The 23,818-nt window shown below is 46.1% G+C and overlaps 1 protein-coding gene across 2 annotated transcripts in view; it reads left to right on the plus strand.

Annotated features, from left to right (window-relative positions):
• The window catches only part of Ldb3 (LIM domain binding 3), a 64,094-nt gene that overhangs the window by 30,021 nt on the left and 10,255 nt on the right, over positions 1-23,818 (plus strand). For both annotated transcript variants that reach the window (XM_076834313.1, XM_076834314.2), the window contains 4 exons: positions 8,763-8,908; positions 15,593-16,037; positions 17,366-17,546; positions 18,153-18,273. In XM_076834313.1, the coding sequence (XP_076690428.1) occupies positions 8,763-8,908; positions 15,593-16,037; positions 17,366-17,546; positions 18,153-18,273 (893 nt within the window). The remainder of the gene's footprint in view (positions 1-8,762; positions 8,909-15,592; positions 16,038-17,365; positions 17,547-18,152; positions 18,274-23,818) is intronic.

Here is a 23,818-nt window from a genome sequence, read left to right on the forward strand (position 1 = left end):
CCTGACAAATAAGGCAGATGCCAAGGCCCTACATTCAGGGCTCTCTGCCTCCTCTCAGGCTGGATACCCTGAGTCCTTTTCCCACTCCTACCATCTGGACATACCTTTTCTTTCTGCCTCCCGAGACCTTAGCAATCTCACATGGAAGGGCTGGCCAGGGATGCTGCCCTCTCCTGCCAACCTCCCCTGAGATGCTCCCCAAAGCTCCCTGACAGCCTGTTCCTCCTTGGCCTCCTATCTCTTCTTGCCTCCAGCAGTCTGACACCAAAACCAGGGAAAGGCCAGGTAAACATCACTCTGGCTGAGGAATCCACCTTGGGGAGGAAAGGGGGATTCCTTTCCCCTTTCTTCCTGGAAAACAACTATATTTGACTGACATTTTACTGAAGACTTGCAAGGCCCAAGGATGGCTTATGGAGCAGAGAGCTGCCAAACAGAAAGAGGTCCCAGACAGTGGGTATCCTGAGGCTGCCAGAGGACCCGAGCCAATCACTCAGAGTTGGCAGGCTCTAGGACCCCTGTCCCAGGCCTCCAACTTGTTGGAGCCACTGAGTTGAAGACTTGGAAGGTTCTTATTTGCTTTCTTGCTTGCCTGTGACTTCTCAGCTGCCCCAGGCCCCTATGTGCAGTGTCTTGTGTAACCCCAGGCCAGGGGTCCTTATGAAGCCATTTGATATAAGCAATAGTGATATTCTTATTCAGTGTCCATATCTGAGGGTGTCTGTCAAGACATTTAGCTGCAGTGGGTGCTAAAGGAATTAGAAAGGGACAATGGTGTCTGTGACTACAACCTAAGATTGATTGTGTGGGGTGAGAGACAGATGTCCCTCCTACTGGAGGATCAGAGAAGGCTTCCTGAAAGAAGAGTCAGCATGTGTGGTCTTCAGGAATGGTTAGGATTGGGGTGTGTGCAAATAGGAAAGGCTGCACAGGCAGTCTGAGCAGAGGAAGCAGGGTTGCTGATGAGAGGGAGTTAATCATTTGGGCTAAAATGGAGGGAATGCAGAGGAGGTCATGTTCAGTAGGTCCAGCTCTCCGATCTCAGGATATGAATTTTTTAATTTTTTAATTTATTCTGAGGCCAAGGTGGAGCGAGCAAAGGTTTCAGGACACCACTCCCACTCCAGCTGATGGGGTGCAAGTCACAAGACCACAAGTCAAAAAAGCAAAACAACAGGGCTAGGATTCCCCTGAGCAGTGTTCACCAGGCTATAAAGATGGAATGTAGATCAGCTGGGTAAAGTGTTAACAATTTCACAACCAGTCACCTGATTGATATTCTGTCATCATCCAATCAACAGATTTTCATATACCACTATCTTAGTTCACACAAGTATCATCAATATTCTAATAATGGCAATCACCCGCTTTCACTCCACCAACACCAATCACAATATCCACACCATCACCAGCAGATCCAAATTGAGCCCAGTGACCATGAATCTAAAGACTCAGTACCACCACTAATATCATCCTTTTCAGATGCAGTAGGGTTCATTTGGAGCTATGGTTGGGGAAACAACATAAACTGGACCCCACAAAGGGCCACCACAACAGGGCAAGGACAAAGGGTGGTCACGCTCTTCTTCAATGGTGCCCAGGTAGAAGCAAGAGTCAAGCTATGTAAAGAGATATAGTCCCATGCAGTTGTGAACATTTGAGTCTAGTTTAGTTTAGTTTGATTTTTGCTTAGATATTTAGAGTAGGCTATATCTCCTTGGGGCTGGAGGTATAGCTTTTGGGCACAGCATGTGCTTATCAATACATGAGGTTCAGGGTTCAATCTCCAATGCCAAAAACTAAAAAAATAAATAAATAAAGTGAATTATGACCAAGGTAGGAGGCAGCTGTAAAATCCTAGACCAGCTTGGGGTGGTCTCACAGGCAGTTTTTAGGACTAAAGCATGTAAGTTCTCTGCAGTGCTTGTTCTCTGATGACTTCCTTTTGGGATTTCAGAACTTCATTCAGGAACTGAGCAGGAAAAAGAACCCAAGATCCTTTAAAATGCTCTTTGTTGCCTCCTCTTCCTTCCCTAGGCCCTGGCTGCTTGGTGTCTGCAAACAATGGTTCTAGATAGGATGCAACTCAGGAAGAAGCTCCAAGTAGCAGGCTCATGCTCATGCCCCCATATCCCTGGTAGTGACATTGGTCCTTTCCTGGTCAGAAATGAGATGGTATTAGTGGTGGAGCTGGGTCTTGAGGTTCATGGTCACTGGACTCAATTTGGATCTGTTGGTAACGGGGAGAGGGGGTTGTGGTTGTTTTTGGTGGTACAAAAGAAGGTGACCTCCATTATTGGGATATTGATGCTACTCATGTTAACTAAGATAGTGGTGTATGAAAATCTCTGTTGATTGGATGATGACATAATATCAATTAAGTTGCTGGTTGTGAAATTGTTCACACTGTCACCCAGCTGATCTGCATCTCATCTTTATAGCCTTGTGACTACCACTCAGGGGAGTCCTGACCCTGTTGCTTTGCAGCATGGCCAGGTCAAGGTTGACATTATGGTCTATGTGAATGGTGCCTCATCAGCTGATCAATGATGAGTTTTCATAAGGTCCACATTCAGTTCCAACTTTATCCCCTACAACACAGGGTTCATTTGGAGCTATGGTTGGGGAAAGCTGCAGGTAAAGTGGTCTAACAGCAAATTGGAACAAAGGGGATAGGCAAATCCAGCTTTTTATTTGCCCATGCTGGGCATTTTCCTTGTTCTTATCCTATGCGGTGTCCTCAATTCCCAGAAGTTCATTGGAAGTGTGGGGTGGGGCAAATCAAGGAGTCTCAGGTCCTATGTCAGCTCTGACCTTCCCAACCTGTTCATCCTGTAAGGTCAGACTGAGCAACCAGCTCAGCTATGTGACTTCAAAGCCTGCAGCTTCTTCTCTGAGGCAGTCACATTACATGCATGCTCCCAGAAGCAAGATTTTTCACAGAGATTGGGCAAGTGGCCTCACTGCAGGGCCAGGGGCAAGCACTTTTACAGGCACTTTTTTCTGCCTGGGCCTTCCCCAGGCAGACTACGGCCAATGCCCTTGCCCATCCCAGATACCTTCCATGAAGCTTTTGAGAAAAATGGCTCCTTCTCATGGGGCAGTCAACCCACAACTTTGCTGCTTCTCCATTTCTGTGCCTCCCTGGTCTTTTCACTCTGTTTCATACTCTTTTCTTTCATATACCTCACTAGATGAAGTAGAGCAATTGGGTGATGCTTTGGTAAAGAGCATCGGGCCTTCTTGCATTCTTAGCTAGGGCAAACTTCTCTAGCACTTTGCTACTCCAAGTGTGGTCCATGGGCCAGTAACATCAGCATCCCTGGGGAGCTTGTTAGAAACGTAAACTCAGCCCCATTCTAGACCTGCTCAACCAGAAGCTGCATTTTAACAAAATCCCCCAGGTGATTCATGTGCATTTAAAGTTTGAGAAATATAGTGATGAGGGCTCAAGCCCTTCTCTGCCACTTGACAAATGTGTGATGTTTTACCAGAGATACAATCTCTCCAGATTTCAGACTCCTCATCTGTAAAATGACACTCACCAAACCCATCATACATGATGATGATTGAAAGGATAAAACAAATAATGGGATAAAGCTTATGCTATGGGAAGAACTCAGTAGAGCGTAGTACTTTCATTCCAATTATTATCAACAACAATAGTGCCTTTTATTGTAGAAAGATTCCACTCGGCTGATTATAAGAAGAGTTTTCCTTTCTTCCTCCATGAGGTTCTGCTAAACATTTCAAATCAAAATGACCCTCAATCGTTTTGTCCCTAAGGGTAAGCTTCAGAGCCCTGAGCAATTAAATACTCTGTTTTCATTTCCTCATCTACTAAATAGAGTTGATAACGCCCCCATCAGAGGGGTGTTATGAGGAATTAAAGACATAATGCTTGACACATAGTAGGTCAATCAACAAGTAACATGGCAGGTGGAGTTATTTCCACTTATAAGATTTGCATTTTTTGTCACTGTTGTTAAAAATACAAATGCCAATCAAAGAACAAAGAATGAGCTGGGTGTATTTGCACACACCTGTAGTTCCTGCTATCTGTGAGGCTGAGGCAGGAGAATCATTTGAGCCCAACCATCCTAGACAGGTCTGGGCAATACATTGAGACCCTGTCTCAAAAAAAATTTTTTTTCTTTTCTTTCCTGTAATTTAATTTTTATTCTTCACCTCATTTCACAGGTAGCAGAAATCTAATGCCATAAACCCAGGCTCAGACTGTTCTTGTCTTCCTGGAGTGGTTCTGGAAGAGAGTTATTTACAAGATGCCCAGGCATTCAGAGTTGAGACATCTGGGCATCTGGTCTACCTGTACTGGCTGAAGAATATTCCCATCCTATGTGGTCACACTGGTCCACACTGGCAGAATGGTCACCTCTCTTGTTCCAAATTATAAGGCCTTTCAGATCTGCTTTATAACTCAGGTGCTCAGGCCTAGGCCCATGTCTTTCTTAGGTGTGTGGGAAATCTACTTTAGTATCTAGATTACACAGTGGCATGAAGATCTTTGAGCTTTCTGGTGTCTACCTGTCCCCTTACCACAAGTTCTGCCACTCCCTAAAAGGGCACAGTTACCTCCATCTTTGAATCCACTTTCTCCACTTCTGGTCCAGATAACCTTGATCTGCCTAGCATGATACCTTTTATCCATTTTGCAAATGTATTGTCAGTGCCCTGAATCTTTCAGAGCCTGAAGAACAGTTTCTCACAACTCTAGAGCTTAAGGCCTTGACACCCATATATCTTACTTCTGCTTTTGTGTGTGTGTGTGTGTGTGCATCATCCCTCTCTGAAGGTAATGCATGCCCCTGACTAAATGATGAACTAAAGGGAAAGGAAAACAATAAGGGAGAAGAAACTTGTTGATTATCAAATCTACTTTTCCACTACATTGTGTTTTGCTGAGAAAGAAAGTTAGGAAGCACAAAAACTTGGAAGGAGTTTTTTCCTTCAGGATTGAGAATGTTTTTGATGTTACCAGGCCCTACCGTGGTCTGAGCATCTCCTCCCCTGATCCCAAAGGAGCTCTTTCCCTACACCTGGAAGATGCACCCTCTGGAGGATCCTGCTCTATTTGCAGTACTGATGTCGCTTTCTACCCACCTGTTGCAGCTGTATCCACCTGCCCCCATGCAGAGCCCCCTCCCCAGGGTCTGGGACCCCCTTGACTTGTTATCTTTTTTGGTCCCGCCTCATCAGCACCCCTATTGAGCATGCTCCAGTATGCACCAGCCAGGCCTCCACCCCGCTGCTGCCCGCTTCTGCCCAGCCGCCTGCTGCCGCCTCTCCTAGGGCAGCCTCGCCACCCCTGGCCACAGCTACTGCCCATGCTGCCACCGCCTCTGCTGCAGCCCCTACCTCGATCCCTGCGGACAGTCCAAGGTAACCAGCCCACAGGTGTGGCCCTGACGAAGAGAAAGGGCAGAAGGAAAGGCCCCACCCTGGATACATCTGTGCATTGGGATCCATGGTGTTTAGGGCCCTGGGGTCTCCCAAGAAAGCTAACACTGTATGGTACAGAGTATGAAGGGGGAAGCTGGGGTGCTTTTCAGGGGACTGCTCCACCTGTGGCTAAGAAGAGAGGCAGGAACATTGCCCTGCCATCCAGGAACTCATCTCTAGTCACAAAGGTAAAAAGTCTCACACACCAACAAAAGTGTGCACACACAGAGATGATGAAGTGAACTGTATAAATGGTCCTTGTTGCTGGGTAGTGGCACATGCCTGTAATCCCAGTGACTCAGGAGGCTGGGGTAGAAGAATCACAAATTTAAGGCCAAGGTCAATTGACTTGTGAGGCCCTAAGCAACTTAGTCAGACCCTGTCTCAAAATAAAAAAAACAAAATGCTGTGGATGTGGTTCAGTGGTAAAGCACCTCTGGGTTCAATCCCCAGTACAAAAAAAAAAAAAAAAAGTCCTTGTTCCTGGAACTCGGCTAATGAAGAATGAAAGTTGTTCCAAAGGGCTGGGGAGATTAAGGAAGGATCCCTGGAGGAGGGAACATTGAGCTGGGTACAGAAAGCAAGTCAGACTTGACCAAATACTTAAGCTGCTACTTGCCCACATCCCCTCCCTCTCTTCTCTTGATAGAGAAGCATGTTAACTTCAGAGACACCTGATGTATGTAGTAGGACTTACATTTCTGCTCCACTGCCTTCTGTCTGTAACCTTGAGAAAGTGACTGAACTTCTCTGAACTTCATTATCCTCATCTGTAAAGATGTTTAAAATAACCTGTAATCCCAGTGACTGGGGAGGATGAAGCAGGAGGATCATAAGTTTGATTACAATCATTTTAGTGAGACCCTCAGCAACTTAGCAAGAACTTGTCTCAAAAACATTAGAAGAAAAGGGCTGGAATGTGGCTCAGTTAAACATCCCCCATACACACACACACACACACACACAAACACACACCCCAGGTTCATTCCCAGTACAAAAAAAAAAAAAACAGTTCAAAACAACACATGTATTTATGGGGTCTTGATGGAAAAAGTGTATATGAAACACCTAGCACATAAAAAGGATACATATACTTCAAGTTCCTCCACCCCAACCTGCTCTCCTGGATACCCAGCAAGCAGAAACCAAAGCAGGGGGTTTGAGGGAGGCAGAAGAGGTGGGATGGACAAGTTACTCTGGAGCCAACAGTGAGTGCAACAGCAGGGGTTAGCCCAGCTCTCTTTGGGGAGTTCCTGGAGCTGTGCAGTTGGTGTTTGGAGTTAAGACCCCAGCTCTCCTAGTTTTCCATGTGCCCTTGCCCCAGGGTTTTGCTGAGGAGTACATGCCTCCCTGGGTCAGAGTGTAAAAGTCCATGGTGCAGCCTTAGGATGTGAAGTGAGCCACGGGCCTGTCTGCTCTCCCTACCCCAGGCTTCACAATACCAAGCCCAGCTTTTTCCCAGCCTGTCTCAAGCCTTAGGGGTGAGCCTGGGCCAGGGCTTCTGGGGTGGTTTTATCCCAGTTTCCGGGGGAACGGTTAGCAACCCACTTCCCCTCTCCAAGCCAGAGTTTCTTTGCATAAAGGCCTTGCTACCTACACAAAGAAATTTTGAAGTAAGAAATATCCCTGTTGTTGAGTGGGAAGAAGCCACCCAATTTGGATGGAGGAGTACTAGATGCTGGAGCCCAGGGGCAATCCGTTTTATATCCTGCCCCTGCCAAAGGGCAAGCTCCAGCACCAGGTTCCAGGCCTCTGTGTCCCCAACTCACCCACCACAAAGCACCTGAACCCCTTGGGACACCCGCAGCAGGGTGAATCCTTCCTTTCTTTTGTCTTGCCAGGAGAGCTAGGACCTGGGTAGAACTTGGAAAGCAGGGCATTGGTCTAGAGCAGAAAGGTCATGGTGTTATATTCTGAGCCCAGTTAACTTCCCTCCTTGCATGTGGACTAGAAGAAGCTAGAACTAGAAGGAGTCCTTTCATCAGAGCCTGGCTTTGGAGTTCTCACTGGATGTTTTCAGCTTCTGTTTCCTCTATCCACCCCAGTCCCTGACATAGAACCTGTAGCTCCTGGGATGCTGGCAAAGTGTCCACCACTGTGGGAGAGTCTGGTTCATAACCACTGACCTGTGGCCTTGTCCAACCACAGTGGAAGCTGAGAACTCCTTTAAAACCATCTCTTCCTCTTGCAGATGAGGCACCTACTTTGCTGGTCTTGGCACAGAGATCTGTTCACAGAAGGGTAGGCAGGCCAGGGAAAGGAGACAAGGGCCTCAATCTATCAGAAACTTGGCATGGTGACAGGGAAAGTGTGAATGGTCCCCAAGTCTGGGATGCTGGCTCTCTGAGTCTCCTTTCACATTTGCCTTGTCTGGGGGCAGCCCCACAGGTCCTCCTGGATCTACTCAGCAGCTTGGTAGCAGGTTCTTTCAATTCTGCCAAGCAAGAATGGGTAGGCCCTGGGCCCAAGGGGAACAGATGGAAGGAATGCAGGAAGCTATAAGCTGGTGTGGGGGATATACTTCCAGGGTATCTCTTCTCCAGCACCATCACCAAAGACCCATTGGAAGTGGGTGTGTTCACCTGTTCCCTTTAGGATCTGTAAAACGAATGCAGAGAGGAAGGTGTTCGTTAATTTTAAATGAAGAAAAAGTTCTTAACAAACAAATGAAGCTGGGAACCATTGGATCAAAGTTCAACAAGCACTAAACTCTGGCAGTTCTCAAAGCCTTCAACTCCACAAGAGGAGAGGACAAGAACATCTGTTTTTGAGAGCAGTGAACTAGGACACTTTTTTTGGTTCCACAGCTCCTGGGCTGCATGTGGGAGGAGGCTGCTCTAGGCCTAGTGACAGCTAACCCAGTGGGAGGAGACAACAGGAATTCTGTATGGAAATGGAATGTTTGCTGGGGGGATTTGCTGGGGGCCTCTTAGAGCACTTGCTGGAGCATTATTGTTTAAAAAACCTGAGACTATTGCTCCCTGCAGCAAAAACGGAAAAGAGTAAAAGAGGAGGCCAGGTGGTCAGAGGCCCCAGGGAGGTGAAGGTTTTCCAAGTGTCCTCTGGTCTGGTTGATGGCTTTCTCCCTCTCTCCAAAGACAATAGCACTAGCTACAAGGAGCAGTTTTCTCCCCTTTAAGATTCCCCTGGCTTTTCTTTCACAGCCTCTGGCAGACATCTCTATTGGTTTTCCTCCTCATAGAGGATCCTAAAGGTTAAGGAACCAACCTGCTATGGCTGCAGGCCCCAGGACCCAGATGGGACTGTCCTTCTTGCTATAACACTTCCCCTCTTGGTTCCAGACCCCAGGCCTCTACCTGCAGCCCTGCAGCAGCTACCTCTCCAGCACCAACTGCCCATACGAGCTACAGTGAGGGTCCAGCTGCCCCTGCACCCAAGCCCCGAGTTGTCACCACTGCCAGCATCCGGCCTTCTGTCTACCAACCAGGTGAGAGGCAGAGTGGGAGGGGAGGTTGTCCAGCTTGGACAAGGACTCAAGGAATCAGAAGTGCAAGGGCCAACCCTTGCTCGAAGGACCTAAGGTCTCTTCTCAGGGCGAAGGGATGTCCCTTGTTCCCTGGTGTATAGGATGTGCTGCCAGCATCCAGGCTCTGAGTTTAGTCACCATCCCCTCCTTCCTGTTGGATTCAGACTCTGAACTCCAGGAGGGCAGGGAAGAGGGATTTTTCTCTCTTACATGCCCCTGATGTAAGGCAGGGCACAGTGGAGATGCTCAGTAATGGCATAGAAAATGATGGAACAAATAAATTCACGTACACTGGAAAGGAAGATACAAGCAGTGGACAATAAAGAGGCTGGTGAGCTTGTATTCTGTACTTTAGCAGCTGTGTACATAGTGCAATGGGTCCCAGGTGTTCCCAGAGTGATCCCTTGGTGCCCATTCCACAGATGGGTGAGACAGAATTTTAGGTGAGCACACACTGTCCTCTTAAAACATTATGTTTTCAACATTTATCTTTATACTCATCTTGCATTTATGAAAAGCAGTAATGATTTTGCATTTATAATAACAATGCAAAAAAAAGAAGGAACTTGAAACTTGAAAAAAAACAATGCAAACATTTCTCTCTCCTCAAAATTATACATGTATGATTTTTTTGATAGACTTTTTCTTAGTTTTGGGTTTATTGAAAAATTGAGAGGAAGGTACTGAGATTTCTACATTACCACCTGCCCCAACACATGGGCAGCTTCCCCCTTAATGTGGGTGGATCTCCGCTACCTGACACACACACCATTTTTGCACATGGCAAATTGATGAAGGGGAAAAAATTAAGGACTTGTTTTGGAAAGAATGAGGTAGGTCATTTTGAAGCAGAGGGAAGGAAGACAGAGAACGTTTTCTATGTGTCATAAAAGAGTGTGAATTGACAGAGTGAATTGACAAAGCAGCCGTGGGGTAAAGAAGAGTACCCACGGTCTAGACTCAGAAGTACATCCCAGTAAGGCACAAGAGACCCCTCCCAGTGAATTTTTCTCTGAGACTGGAGCGTAAAGGAAGTAAGGCTGGGAGGTAAGCAAGGTCTTGCTTGGAATAGCTTGAACTTGGTGCGTGGGGCAGAGATGGCAGGCTCAGCTCTCAGTTAAAACAGAGCTTCCTCAGACAGCAGTGTTGGGTATGGGCGTGGACGCGCTTTAGCATCCTACTCCAGGGCTGCTACTGCGAGCAAACAACCTTCTCTCTCAGGCCTAAACTTTTTCATTTGATAATTGGTAGTGACACTAGTACACCTCGTGTTTTAGGAATGAAATGCCGCCCCTCGCACGGTGCCTGGCAGAAGGACAGAAAACACCTAAGTTAAAACATCACTAGATGAAGGGACATTTTAGACTGGGCTGAAAGGGAGAAAAATCTCGAAATGGGCAAAGTGGCTGCCCCTCAGCAGGTTGGGAACAATGGAGGGAACTTGGAAAGGAGTTTGGATGGGAATCGGCGGGTGGAGGTGAGGCCCTGTGCTGGTAAAAAGAGTGCATTTCCGTCGGGCCCTGGGCAGGCTCTTCGGGCACCTTCCGGGGCGGCCCTGCGTGGTGGCTCGCCAGTCCGGGACGCTGGCTGTACCCCGCAGTCCCACCAGGGGGCGGCCCGGCTCCGGGAGCGAGCATGGCGGGCCCGCCCCGCGTCCCTTTGCAGCGCCCTCCCGGGCTGGGGCCCAGGCAGGCTAGACGTGCCGGAGCCGCGGGCCTCCGCGCCGTTTCTAGGCGGTGCAGACGTTAACTCATTCCTGCCTGGAGGGGAGAAGACGGCCTTCTTCCACCTCCCTCTCCTGGGGAGGCCCGGCCGCCGAGAGGGTTCCGGGGGCGGCTGGCAGGCGGCCCAAGGCGAAGCCGGGAGTGTGTGCCCGCGCGGCCCGGAGCGCGCGGCCGAGTCCCCGCCGTAGCTCCCCGCCGAGCCTCCTCCCGGCCGAGGGCAGCGTTCTCAGCCCGGATCTTATCGCTGGCGCCGAGGCTCGGCGTCCGCTCCCAAGAACACCTGGGGACTGGGAGGGGCGGCGGCGGCGCGGGAACCGGACCGGCCTCGCTGTGGGCGAATGGGCCAGGGGACGGCCACATGGGCCCGCGGGCCGGGCGGCGACCGGTCGCTTGCGGAGAGCCGGGCCCGGCCCGGAGTGACTCAGAAAACACCTTGTTTAATTACATAGTCCCCAGGCCGCCGAGTGCGATAGGGGCCTTTTGAACTTGCCAATTAGAGATGAAATATCACCTTCTAATTTGGACGGGCTTAATTCCCTCACGCAAAAATAGCAACAGCCCCGGGGTTCCGAGTTGAGATTTGGAGTCCCTCCTGGCATGTCGGGGGTGGCGAGGCGAGGCAGGCCACGAGGAACCCCTTGGTTCCAGCCAATAGGGGACCCGATGGGGAAGGGGAGCTGATGAGCCAGGCCACCACCGAGAGGAAGGGCCCTTCCCTGGTTCAGTGCAGCCTTGGTGAAGGAAGTAGGTCTCGATTTTAGCCTCCCGCTGTTGTAAGGAGGTTGGGGGCGGGGGGGGGGGGGTTCTGGGAATCTGGAAGGTCTTCCTGTGCGAGGAAGAGAATGTCTCCGCCAGGCACAGGGAATAGGGTTAGAATTGCTGAAGGGAGGGCTGGACTTAACTTGGAAAGGGTGTACTAAAGCATGTTTTGCCTTGTAGGGAGTGGTTAAGCGGGAATCTGCAGCGCGGTAGGGCTGCCAGAGCTCCAGTTTCAGCTAGGCAGCTCGCTAGTTGGATGACCTTTAGGCCTTCTCTTAAGCTCTCCAAGCCTCGATTCCTCATCTGTAAAATGGAAATGCAAATACTATCTGCTTCTTGTCTTGCATGAGGCATTACATGAAATAATATATGCAAAGGGCCTGGCATGTGGAAGCCATCAGTGTTTAGTAGCCAGTATTTTTTATTAGGACAGCACCATACAAGAGGAAGAAATTTTTTGATAAGCATATATCTATTTCTACATCTATATGGATACCTATATCTATATTTTTTTTTTTTCAAGTAAAAAAAAGCAGGGGGCTGGGGCTATAGCTCAATTGTAGAGCCCTTCCCTAGAATGCTTGAATTCTGTGTTTAATCCCCAGTACAAAAAAAAAAAAAAAAAAAAAAAAATTCTAGACAGTATCCTTGGGAGCTAAATCTTTGAATGTTTGAATCACATTAGTCAATGTAAAGCTAGTGCCCTTGAATATTAGAGACAGTACTGCACTGAATTATAAAATATAAAAGAAAACAGGTGAAATTAGTTTAAATATGTTTTATTTAACACTATATTCAGAATTTCTCACAGTTGAGCACATTAGTGGTGCTTGCTTGTAGTCCAGCTACTCTGGAGGCTAAGGCAGGAGGATCATTTGAATCCAGTTCTAGGCTGGCTGGGCAACATAGCAAGACAGTGGCTAAGAAACAAAATAAAACAAAATTCCAGCATATATCCAGTATAAAATCATTATTAATGAGATACTTTATAAAGTATCTATTCTTTTACTGAGTTCAAAAATCTTGTATCATACTAGCACTTCCAATTTGAACTAACCCCATTTCAGAGGCTCAGAGTCCACAAAAGTCTATGGGTTGGACAGCACAGGATTAGGGCTTTTGTTCTTTAATCCTTTTTAGCAGAGAACAGCACTTTACAAAAAAAAAAAAAAAGAAAGAGGGAGAGAACAAGAGAGGAATCTTACACAGAATCTCATTATATAAAACAGGGCCAACAGGGCCAGCCAGGCATCATGGCTCAGGCCTGTAATCCCAGTGGCTCAGGAGGCTGAGACAGGAGGATTGTGAGTTCAAAGCCAGCCTCAGTAATGGCGAGGCACTAAGCAAGTCCGTGAGACCCTGTCTCTAAATAAAACACAAAATAGGGTTGGGTATGTAGCTCTGTGCCCAAGTGCCCCCCTGAGTTCAATCCCTGGTACAAATAAATAAATAAATAAACAGGACCAGATTACCTCTCTCCACTTTCCTTCCTTGGTATTATTCTCCAAGTCACCCTTGCTTCTAGTATTTTGAGATCCTCTTCTCCAGGGACTAGGGAGAAAGAGGAGAAAAAAGTTGGGGAAGGTAACAATACCTTGAATTTGGGCTTTACAAAATGCATGCATTGTTACTCTTGTAGTTTACCACCGTACCCTGTGAGGCAGGCAGGGGTAACATACATTCCACCAGCAGTGAATAGGCTTAGTTCCAAGTTATCTGACTGCAGAATATCACATCTCCCTTCCCTCCTCCATCCTATAGTCCACCAGGCCACAAGATAAACTGGCAACATCTCCTAACCCTAACGCCCAGAGACCACCACCTTACCATCCTCATATTTAGTAACACACACACACACTGCCAGCAGGTTGGACACTTAGTTTCTTATTTTCTCTTAAACCTCATAATAATCCTGTGAAGTACTAAGAATTATTACTTTTTTTTTTCTTGGTGTGGAACTGGGGATTGAACCAGGGGCACTCTACCACTCTACCACTGAGCCACATCTCCATTGCGTTTTATTTTATTTTGAGGAAGGGTCTCACTCAGTTGCCCAGGTTGGCCTGAACTCATGATCCTCCTTCCTCAGTCTCCCAGGTAGCTGGGGATCACAGGCATGCACCATTGCATCCAGCCATTATTATTGTTTTTAGATGAGGAAACTGAGGCCCAGAGAAGTTGGAAGAACTTGCCCAAAGATGCACAGTCAGGAAATAGTAGAGCTAGGACATGAAGCCAGGATGCTTTTTTTTTTTTTTTTTCCTCCTCCTTTTGGTGGTGCTGGGAATCACTCATGATTGATTAGAGCTCTACCACTGAGCTATACCCCTAGCCTGAAGCCAGGATCTTCATAGCTGTGCTATGTGCCAGAGCATGGGGTCTCCTCCACATTGGGAGTGATTCCACAATGATATGGCACACTAAGATTTTCTGGAAATTAGACTTGTGTTCTTTATAGAGGCAGCTTGAGGTATAGAAAGAAAGATTTTAGAGTTGCATGCTGCCACTTACTCTGCTTGAGTCCTACTGACTTTAAGTGTAAAGGGGGATAATTTGAGGATTTACTCCCACTCTGTGCTATATGCCCAATCCAGCCCCTTTGTAAGTGGGAGGAAGGTTCTGTATGGAGAAGCTTCTTCCATTGGAAGCCCACATCAATCCCAGTATGTCTCTAGGCAGGCCCTTCATACTCCATTATCACAAGCATGGTCCCTACCCACCCCCAGCAAGGGTAGTATGTGCATTTTCCAGGTTTCTTAGCTCTGAAGGGCCAGTCATCTGGGAATAGAAGGGGCAAAGTTGAAAAGGCCACAGGTTACACAAGACAGCCCCAGGGCACCAGTTGAGAAAGAGAGACCAGAGATAGGAACAGGGTCTCAAGCCCAGCTGGGACCCAGTGGGTGCTTCCTAAGCACAGTTCATCCCAATTCAGGTTCAGCTCAGGAATGAAGAGGGAGGCTGCCCTGACATGTTTCCTGGGGTTGGGGGAATGACCTGCTTTCCAGAGTAGCAGACTGGGCAGAGGTGAGGCTTTGGGAACCTCCCTTGCCAGAAGAAGAGGCCAGCTGGACCTAGCACAGAACACAGCTAGGTCTACCCTGGCTGGACCCACAGCACAAGGCAGCAGAAAGTTGGGGTTTGAGAGCTCAGGGTGAGAGGGCTTTTGATAAGCAGCTGCAGTGCCCCTGCAGTGTTTCCGCTCTCGTGTCAAGAGAGGATTCCAAAAGTAGGACAGCACATTCTCTTCCCCATGCTCAAAATTCCTTGGTAACTACTAGGGTATCACTCAAATGCTCTTAGTTTGCACCAAAGTGATGTGGGGAAGCCAGGTCCAAGTGAGCAGCTAGACCTGGGCTGCATGCATCATACCAAAATTGTCTGCTTAGGCTGACTCTTAGTGACTCCTTTAAGACTCCCATCAAACCAAAATGGAACCCCCCCTCCCCAATACAAATCAAGCTAGGCTGTTTTTCTTCTTTTTTTTAATACTTATTTTTTAGTTTTCGGCGGACACAACATCTTTGTCTGTATGTGGTGCTGAGGATCGAACCCGGGCCACATGCATGCCAGGCGAGCGCGCTACTGCTTGAGCCACATCCCCATAGGCTGTTTTTCAAAGAAAGTGATTTTGTAGCTAAACCTGAAACCTGAACTTGAAAACCCAGCTGCTGGGTCATCTGCTTTGCTAGGAAGGCTGGACTAGATCCAGGTACACCAAGCATGCTGGTTGAAACACGTGCTGGATTCAAATCACTGGTTGCAACTGAGAGCATCCCCAAGTCCAGGCTGAACTGACACATTCCTACCCTTGTCTTGGCCCAGGTACCCTCTACCCCTACTCCCCACCTTCAGTGGGGCTCAGGCAGCCAAGCCCTGGTGGAGCCCCACCCTGCACAGCTGCAACTATTTATAGTTACAGCCTTTCCCAGCCCTGTCCAAGATCCCCAGGGCTCTGCTGCATTTGCTCACTCTTTATTTCCCTGGGCTCCTTTGCTGAGAATTAAAATCTGGGGCATCAAGAAGTTCAGGAACATATTTTCCATAAAAGACTGTACTGTTCTAACATTAAAGTCATCTTTTGCAGTTCTCTGGCTGGGGGAGCGGGAGAAGAAGGGGAAAGAAACACCTGACACATTTTTCTTTTGGTATTTTTGGTTTGCAGTGCCTGCATCTACCTACAACCCATCCCCAGGGGCCAATTACACTCCAACTCCCTACACCCCCTCTCCTACCCCAGCCTATACCCCTTCACCTGCCCCTACTTACACCCCTTCACCTGCTCCCACCTATTCCCCCTCTCCTGCTCCAGCCTATACCCCCTCACCTGCCCCAAACTATAACCCCACACCCTCAGCGGCCTATAGTGGGGGCCCAGCAGAGTCTGCCAGCCGTCCCCCCTGGGTGACAGATGACAACTTCTCTCAGAAGTTTGCCCCTGGCAAGAGCACCACGTCTATTAGCAAGCAGACCCTGCCCCGGGGCACCCCAGCCTATACTCCGACAGGTCCCCAGGTGACCCCCCTTGCCAGAGGTACCGTCCAGAGAGCTGAGCGCTTCCCAGCCAGCAGCCGAACTCCACTGTGTGGCCACTGCAACAACGTCATCAGGTATGGTCCACTGTGGTGCTGGAAAGGTGGGCACATAGGTGCTTATCCACCATCTAAGCCATGCCGTGAGGGGGATGGGAGGACAGGTGTAGGACAGACAAAAGCTAGCTACAGTGCAGGGCAGCCCTCTAACCCTCTGGCCCACCAACTGGTCTGACTCTCTCTGAGCTTCAGCTTCCATACCTGTGTGACACCTACATCCCTGGGGAATTGGGAGGATTCCATGAGGTAAGTGGGTGAAGCTCCCAGCTTGGTGTCTGGTGCCAGGAGCTTCCCCTTGGGCTAAGGCTGGGTCCTGGGAATTGCCAGTCTTGTTGTCAGTAGGTTTATTGGGCATGTTGCAAGCTGGCTGACAGTGCTGGTTTTGACCTAGCTTTTCTTTGGGGTTGCTTATGGGTCTTGCCACAGACAGGCCTGTGTTGCTCAGGGCATTGGTGGGCACTTGACTGAAATGAAATCAAATCACTTCAGGCTTAAAAGCCTGGAGTCACATATGATGCTTGTTTGAACATAGTATGTTAATATGTTTGTGACCTGAGCTTACATATATGAAAAATATGCTCTTCTTTTATATGTTTGTATACAGTATGTATGTATGTGTATATATATATATATATATATATATATATATATACACAAAAATATATTTATATCTGTGTGTGCGCATGTGTATGTGTGATTGGAATTGAACCCAGAGCCTTATGCTACCATTAAACAACACACTCAACCCTCTTATTTAAAAATAAAGTAGCATATACTTGGTAGAGAATAATTAGAAAACATGGAAAAGTAAAAATAGAACATAAAAAAGTTTCCTTACAGTCCCAGTGTTCTGACTACTAATCTGGAACTAGACTGTCATTTTGTGTCCTGGGTCTACCACTTCCAGGCCCTGCAGCCTTGAATGTATTACTTAACCTCTCTGTGCCTCAGTTTCTTTCCCCAAAATAGGCATCATAATAGTTCCTACTTTACAGGATTAAAGATTATAAGTTAATAAATGCAAAATTATTCTTGTATAGTGTCTGGCACAGAGTACTTAATAAATCTTAGCCATCAATAGCAGCGTCATTGTTTTTCTTATAATTACTGTGTTCAACTGAATTCTGTCATGTGCTTACCCAGTTACCTATGGGTTTCTCGTTATGGTAAGTGATAGGACAATGAATACCTTTCTGCATAGAGCTTTCTCTGAATTTTGTATTATTTCATTAGAAAAGCCTCAAAAGTGGGATTTATGGGCTAAACGTATGAAGATTGTGGGGTTCTTGAAATATTGGTTCCAAATTTTGAGGGTTTCTATTAGGTGCTGTTTTCTGCCTCCCCAGGGGTCCTTTTCTGGTAGCCATGGGCCGCTCCTGGCACCCGGAAGAGTTCAACTGTGCCTACTGCAAGACCTCCTTGGCAGATGTGTGCTTTGTGGAGGAGCAGAACAATGTTTATTGTGAGCGGTGTTATGAGCAGTTCTTTGCCCCACTCTGTGCCAAGTGCAACACCAAAATCATGGGGGTAAGTGGACTACATTCTTCTCCTCTGACTCTTGTCTTTTCTGCAGCCCTGATCAACCTCCTCTCCCTCCCCTAAGATTGTGAAGTCCCATTGGAAGCCAAGAAGTTGCTGATAATAGAGAGAAAACAACTCCATTTCTGTCCTCAAAGGGAGTTGGTTTGCCACCAGTGAACCAGGGAGCAAATGAATTTGAAACAAGAGATGATTATATGTCTGTGCCACACAGCTTGAAGTGATGGGAGAACTTTGGCCAAGCAAGTTGTTGCTTCATAGCCCGGCCTTGCCAGCTAACCTGCATGTGGCCTTGACCCTTGATGCCCCTATGGTAAAGTGGCAGTAATAAGCAGGACCTCCTTCCCAGGCTTATGGGAAGATTAAGCATCACAGCTTATATAACAGTACGTAGAACGTGGAACCCAGCAAGCATTGGATACTAGGAACTCCCTCCTCTGCCTACCCTTGGTGTATCCAAGGCCTGGTTCCGGGCTCTTCTGCCCTGTTCCCTAATGGCTGCTTAGTCCGTGGTTGGGACCTGGTGATAAAGTTAAGCCTGGTTTAATTTCTCCCAAGGAACTTTCCAACCTGAGTCAATATTTTTCCCCCCAGGAAGTGATGCATGCCCTGAGGCAGACGTGGCACACCACCTGCTTTGTCTGTGCAGCCTGCAAGAAGCCTTTTGGGAACAGTCTCTTCCACATGGAAGATGGAGAGCCCTATTGTGAGAAAGGTAGGAAACTGGGATATAGAGCAAATGCAGAGCAATGCAAGCAAGCAGGCAGGGGCCAAGCGGGTCACTAACTCCTGCCTGTATCCCTACATATCTGGCCGTCAAGATTATTTTATTTCTGGAAGAAAGGTTTTGATGTTTTTGGTTTTTGCTGTACTTGGGATCAAACCCAGGGCCTGAAATGTGCTAAGCAAGGGCTCTACCGTGAGCTACATCCCCAGCTCTTGATTTTGGTTTTGTTCTTAATGTCAAAATCATGCTAATATTACACAAAGAAAGTTAATTGAACTATTTCCCCTGCTCATTTGGTTGTAACCTTCCAAGGAAAGGGAGGCAGAGTTTATAGCTTATTTTACACATTTAGCGTCTGATTCTTCCCTGCATCAAATGTATGAGTCACAAGTTGGCCTCATAATTGCTTGGGAAACCTTTCAGGTTGTTTTGACTTGGAGACCAGGTCTAGTCGGAAAAAAAAGCCTTAGGTCTGAACTTTGTCCTAGGTCCTATTCCTGATTCCACCTCAGGCTGGCTTTGAACCCTAAGTGAGTTACTAAAGCACTTTGAGCCTCACTGTCCCCATCTGTAAATCCCTACCTTAGACCTGTGAAGAGGATGAAACCAGAGAGGGTATAAATCATGGAATGCGGGAGTGTCCCTTTCCTCTGTGTCTACCATGTTTATAAGACTTTGATATTCTGTCAGTTTCCTTAAGTTCACTGGCTAAATTAGAGAATTTTTTGGTATCCCTATAAGTTCTATATGGTGTCTTGAAATGTGAAGTGAATTATTTTTTTTTAAAGAGAGAGAGAGAGAGAGAGAGAGAGAGAGAATTTTCCAATATTCATTATTTAGTTTTCAGCGGACACATCTTTGTATATGGTGCTGAGGATTGAACCCAGGCTGCACGCACGCCAGGCGAGCGCGCTACCGCTCGAGCCACATCCCCAGGCCCTTGAAGTGAATTATTTTAAATTGAAAAGACACAGCACTATAAGATACTCAAGGTTCCTGGCTATTGACCTTTCACTCCCTCATTCTTCCATAGGCTGCTTCTTCAGGGAGAGACTTGGAGTGGGGTTCAACAAAGGGAAGTAGAGGTGAAAGTTAAGACAATAGCACCAAATTATCAGAAGAGGAAAAGGCAAGCATGCTGATTATGAAGAATAACAGAGCTGCAGTGACTGGCTGGGTAGCCAGTTTGAGGGCAAAAAGAGAAACACAGTAAATTACTTTCAAATCAGAAAGGAGAACTCATTACAGTTACTCCAAGGAAAAAGCAAAACAAAATAAAACTTCTCCCCATGACAGTAAATTATAAAACAAACAAAAACTTCTTGGGTTCTTAAGCTGCTGAATTCTCTTTCCTGCTCTAAAGTTAATTGAATGATTTTAAATCAACTTACTAAGTCGCTCTCTGTCTTGATTTCCACATCTGTAAAAGGGAGCCAGTAACATTAGTCATTCCCGCTCTTATATGATGTTGATTGGTAATTACTGAAATTGATGTTATACCTATGCAAATCGCTACTATTCATCAACTAAACAGCAATATAGTTTGGATAATTTGTGATAAGCCACAGTTTATGTTTGAGACTTATAAAAGAATGATAGATTTCTACTATCCCTGCTGCCCCTCTCCAAGCAACCTCCCAAAAAATGATTTTCAAAAATGTATTTTGAGTAAACAGTCCAGCAATGTGATGGTCTAGTATTAGGGAAGACAGCTAGGAAGCAGATTCCCTTCAGATCTAGTTGCCCTGAGAGACGTAGATGGGCTGCTTCAGGCTTGGTGTGAACCTGGAAGAAGGGCTTATCTTTTCTGAGTGTTTCCTCATCCACACTACCTGCTTCAGAGGCTGCTATAAGGATTAACTGAGATGATGCATGCAAAACTCTTAGCAAACCGCCTACCCACAGTAAGTGGGCAACATGAGTGGTCCTTGAAACAACTTAGGAGACCCATAGCTCTCTATGGAACACAATTTAGAATCCACTTTCTGGGTTGGGGATGTAGCTCAGTGGTATAATTACCTGGAATGCTTGAAGCCTTGTGTCTAATCCCTACCACCACCAAAACCAAAACAAGTTCCACTTAAGCAATAAGCAATAGAATCAATTGTTGAAGGCAAGGCAGTAACACTGATTTTTATCTTAGAAAAAACATAATAAAATAAGTATGCTTTTTAAATATAATGAATGATTGATATTCTTAGGAACAAGGTAAAGAAAAGAGAAGTAGGTGATCTATCAGATAAAGCCAAGCTTGGTTGGTTAACCTGCCTCGGAATTGGGCCTCTCATGTGCCAGGCAGGTGCTCTATATCACTAAGCTACAACCCCAACCCTCTGGTCATCATTTTTTGTCAACAATTTGTAAGAAGACACAGAAAAGTGTCCTGTCAAATTTGCTGATAAAGCCAGAATGTCAGGGTCTAGACTCAGAAAGACTTCTGTTAGGCTGCAAAGATAAACTGAAAATTTTATCCAAAATACAAGTAAGACAGATTGGAAAGTCAACCCCCTCACATTTGAACCTGCACCTGAGTAGTTGCAAGTCTGGCAAAGCATCACAATCATGTAGGGAACCTTAAAAACTAGAGAGAAGATAAATCCCAGACCTACTCCAGACCTGTAGAAGCAAAATCTTGTAGGATGTCCCGTTTAGGCTATTCTAATCTTCAGTTATGTTTAGGAATCAGAACTGTTTCTTTCTTTTTCTTTTTTTATTGGTACCAGGCATTGAACACAGGAACACTCGACTACTGAGCCACATCCTCACGCTATTTTGTACTTTATTTAGAGACAGGGTCTCACTGAGTTGCTTAGAGTCTCGCAATTGCTGAGGCTGACTTTGAACTCACAATTCTCCTGTCTCAGCCTCCCAAACCACTGGGATTACAGATGTGTGACACTGTGCCCAGCCAGAACTATATCTTAAAGTGTGGCCTCAGGACTGGTGGCTTCAACATCACCTGAGAACTTGCTAGAAATAGAAATCTTCGAGCTCTACTCCCAATCTGTGAATCAGAAACTTGGGGTGTACAACTTGATGACCTGTGTTTTCCCAAATCCTCCTTGTGATCTAATGTTTGAGGACCATTGCTAGAGAAAAGCACTAAGTCCTTTTTCAACACAGAGCATTCCTAGTGTAATGGATGGAAATCTTTTTACAATAGCAATAAGATCCATTAAATGCAAAGGTATTAATTCAACTTGGGACATAAAATAATTAGTCAAAGAAAATTATGAAGACTTAAAAGAAGAAATAAATAAATGAGGAGCTAAATTATTTCCTGGGTGGAAAGACCCATGCATGTACAAATTTAATTTGGAACTCATGACAATCTCCTTTTATAGAATAAATGAGGAAAATATCAATAAAAATGTGTTAGGATCAGATATGTGCTACCAAATTTTCAAACAAAGTGGCAATTCTCACATCATTACAAAATCAAGTTTAAAATTTAAAAAAATCATTCAGTAGGTAAGACTAGATATTTCAGAAATAGGCTCAAACTATTTTAAAAGCTTAATCTGTGAAAAACCTACAGGAGAGGGACTCACTATTTAGTACATTAGCTTGAACCATTTCTTTGTTTTCTGTTCATCATTTATCTGTCAAATGTGTATTGAACATGTACTTTGAGCCTGTCCCCACTAGAGCTACTGTGCATAGTTAAGCATGGAGGTCTCTGCTCTCAAAAACCTCAAGCAAACGGAACATCATGGGATATGCTGTCATATACATGGACATTCAAGAATGATGGGCGGTTGTGCAGATGGATGGATGGATGGAAGGAAGGAGGGAAGGAAGGAAGGAAGATGGATTGGGGTAGATGAATGAAAGGATAAAGAAGGGAAGTGCTCTGGGATGTTGTCTAATCTCTCTTGGTGGAGGTGGGGCTTGAGAACTTCCCAGTATGAAGGCTTGACCCTAAAGATTACAGAGATTCAGGTAGAGAACATGGGACCTGTTTAATACAGAGACACAGAAGCATAACAAAGACCAGAGCACCTGGAAACTGGGAGTGATAAGAAATATGTCAGAAGGCGGGTACAGGGCTTGACTCAAGTGGAGATGGATTAGCCAGTACCCCACACTAGTAAGCTTCTATTGGGCATAGAGTATACCCTGAACCTGTGGCAACTTTCTAAAGGGAGCAAAACCATGTTTGCTTAGCTTTGGTGACTATTGAAGAGATTAAGTATTCTGTCAGAGCCAAGACTGATGAATTGGGCTATACAAGAGCGTTTTCATGATAAAATATAATTAAGCAAAAGGAGAAGTCAGAGGTTAGAAAAAAATATGCAAGAGATAAGTAAAATTTATCAAAGCTCAATGGCAAATAGATAAGGAGTTGGAGACAGAATAAAGTCATGGAAGGAGGTTGAACTTTAGAGTCCATTAGGCCAGGTGCTGCTTGTTACAGCTGATGTGATGGAACCTTTCCAGTTGTTTCCTTATGCTTAAATCAGGAACATTACCTTTTCACAAAACTGCCATGAGAATTAAACAAGAAATACAGTGGGCACTCAACTAACCATGGTTCTCTTTCCTCCTTTCATCGTTTATGAAGATTTCCAAAATAAGAGTCAACATTTTTAGTGTTTGTGCCAAATACCTCACATATTATCTTATTTAATCTGTTCAACAACCCTATGAGTTTGGAACTATAATTATTTCCATTATATAGAGGAGAAAGTTGAGGTCCTGAGAAGTTAGGTGACTTGCCTCATGTTTAAACAATTCCTGAATAGAGCTGGGATTTGAACCCAGCTTGCTTTTTTCAGACTCCAGGTTTGTAACCCGAAAGGCACAGTGCCTCTCAGTCCATGATCTGAGATAATGAACAGACCTACTGTCCACAAAGAGATGAACAGAAAATCACTGCAAGAAAAAGCCAACTGTGGCAGAGCTGTGGACAGATACGTAACACTTCTGAGTGGTAGAGGAGTTGAAGTCTCCATAAGGGGGATGAAGCTTTTCTAGAAGACTCATGAAGAATTCTGCAACTGGTGTGGTAGAACTGCTGTCCCTGCGGCCCAGGGAGGACAGCTGCTGTCGCAGAGGCACTCAGGGCCTGATGGTGCCTTAGTCGTGGGACTCTGGCTGGGCTCTTCATCTCTCTGAGGGGCTTTCACCTCATCCACAAAAACAAAACTAACACAGTGATAATTCAACTCTGACTCATTTTTTTTTTTTTTTTTGTACTGTGGATTGAACCCAGGGGTGCTTTACCACTGAGTTATATCCCCAGTCATTTTGATTTTTTATTTTGAGACAAGGTCTTTCTAAGTTGCAGAGGGTTTTGCTAAATTGCTGAAGCTGCTCTCCAGCTTGAGCTCCTCCTGCCTTAGCCTTTCAAGTGGCTGGGATTACCACTGTGCCTGGCCCCAACTCACTTTTATAAGAAACCCACCTCTGCTGTAATGAACCTATTCCTTCAATAATGACATTAATCTATTCATGAAAGCAGGGCCCTTATGCCCTAAACACCTCCTACGTGGCCCTATCTCCCAATTCTATGGCATTGGGGATTCAGTTT

The sequence above is a fragment of the Callospermophilus lateralis genome, chromosome 15 (assembly GCF_048772815.1).
Source record: "Callospermophilus lateralis isolate mCalLat2 chromosome 15, mCalLat2.hap1, whole genome shotgun sequence".
Taxonomy (NCBI): Eukaryota; Metazoa; Chordata; class Mammalia; order Rodentia; family Sciuridae; genus Callospermophilus; species Callospermophilus lateralis.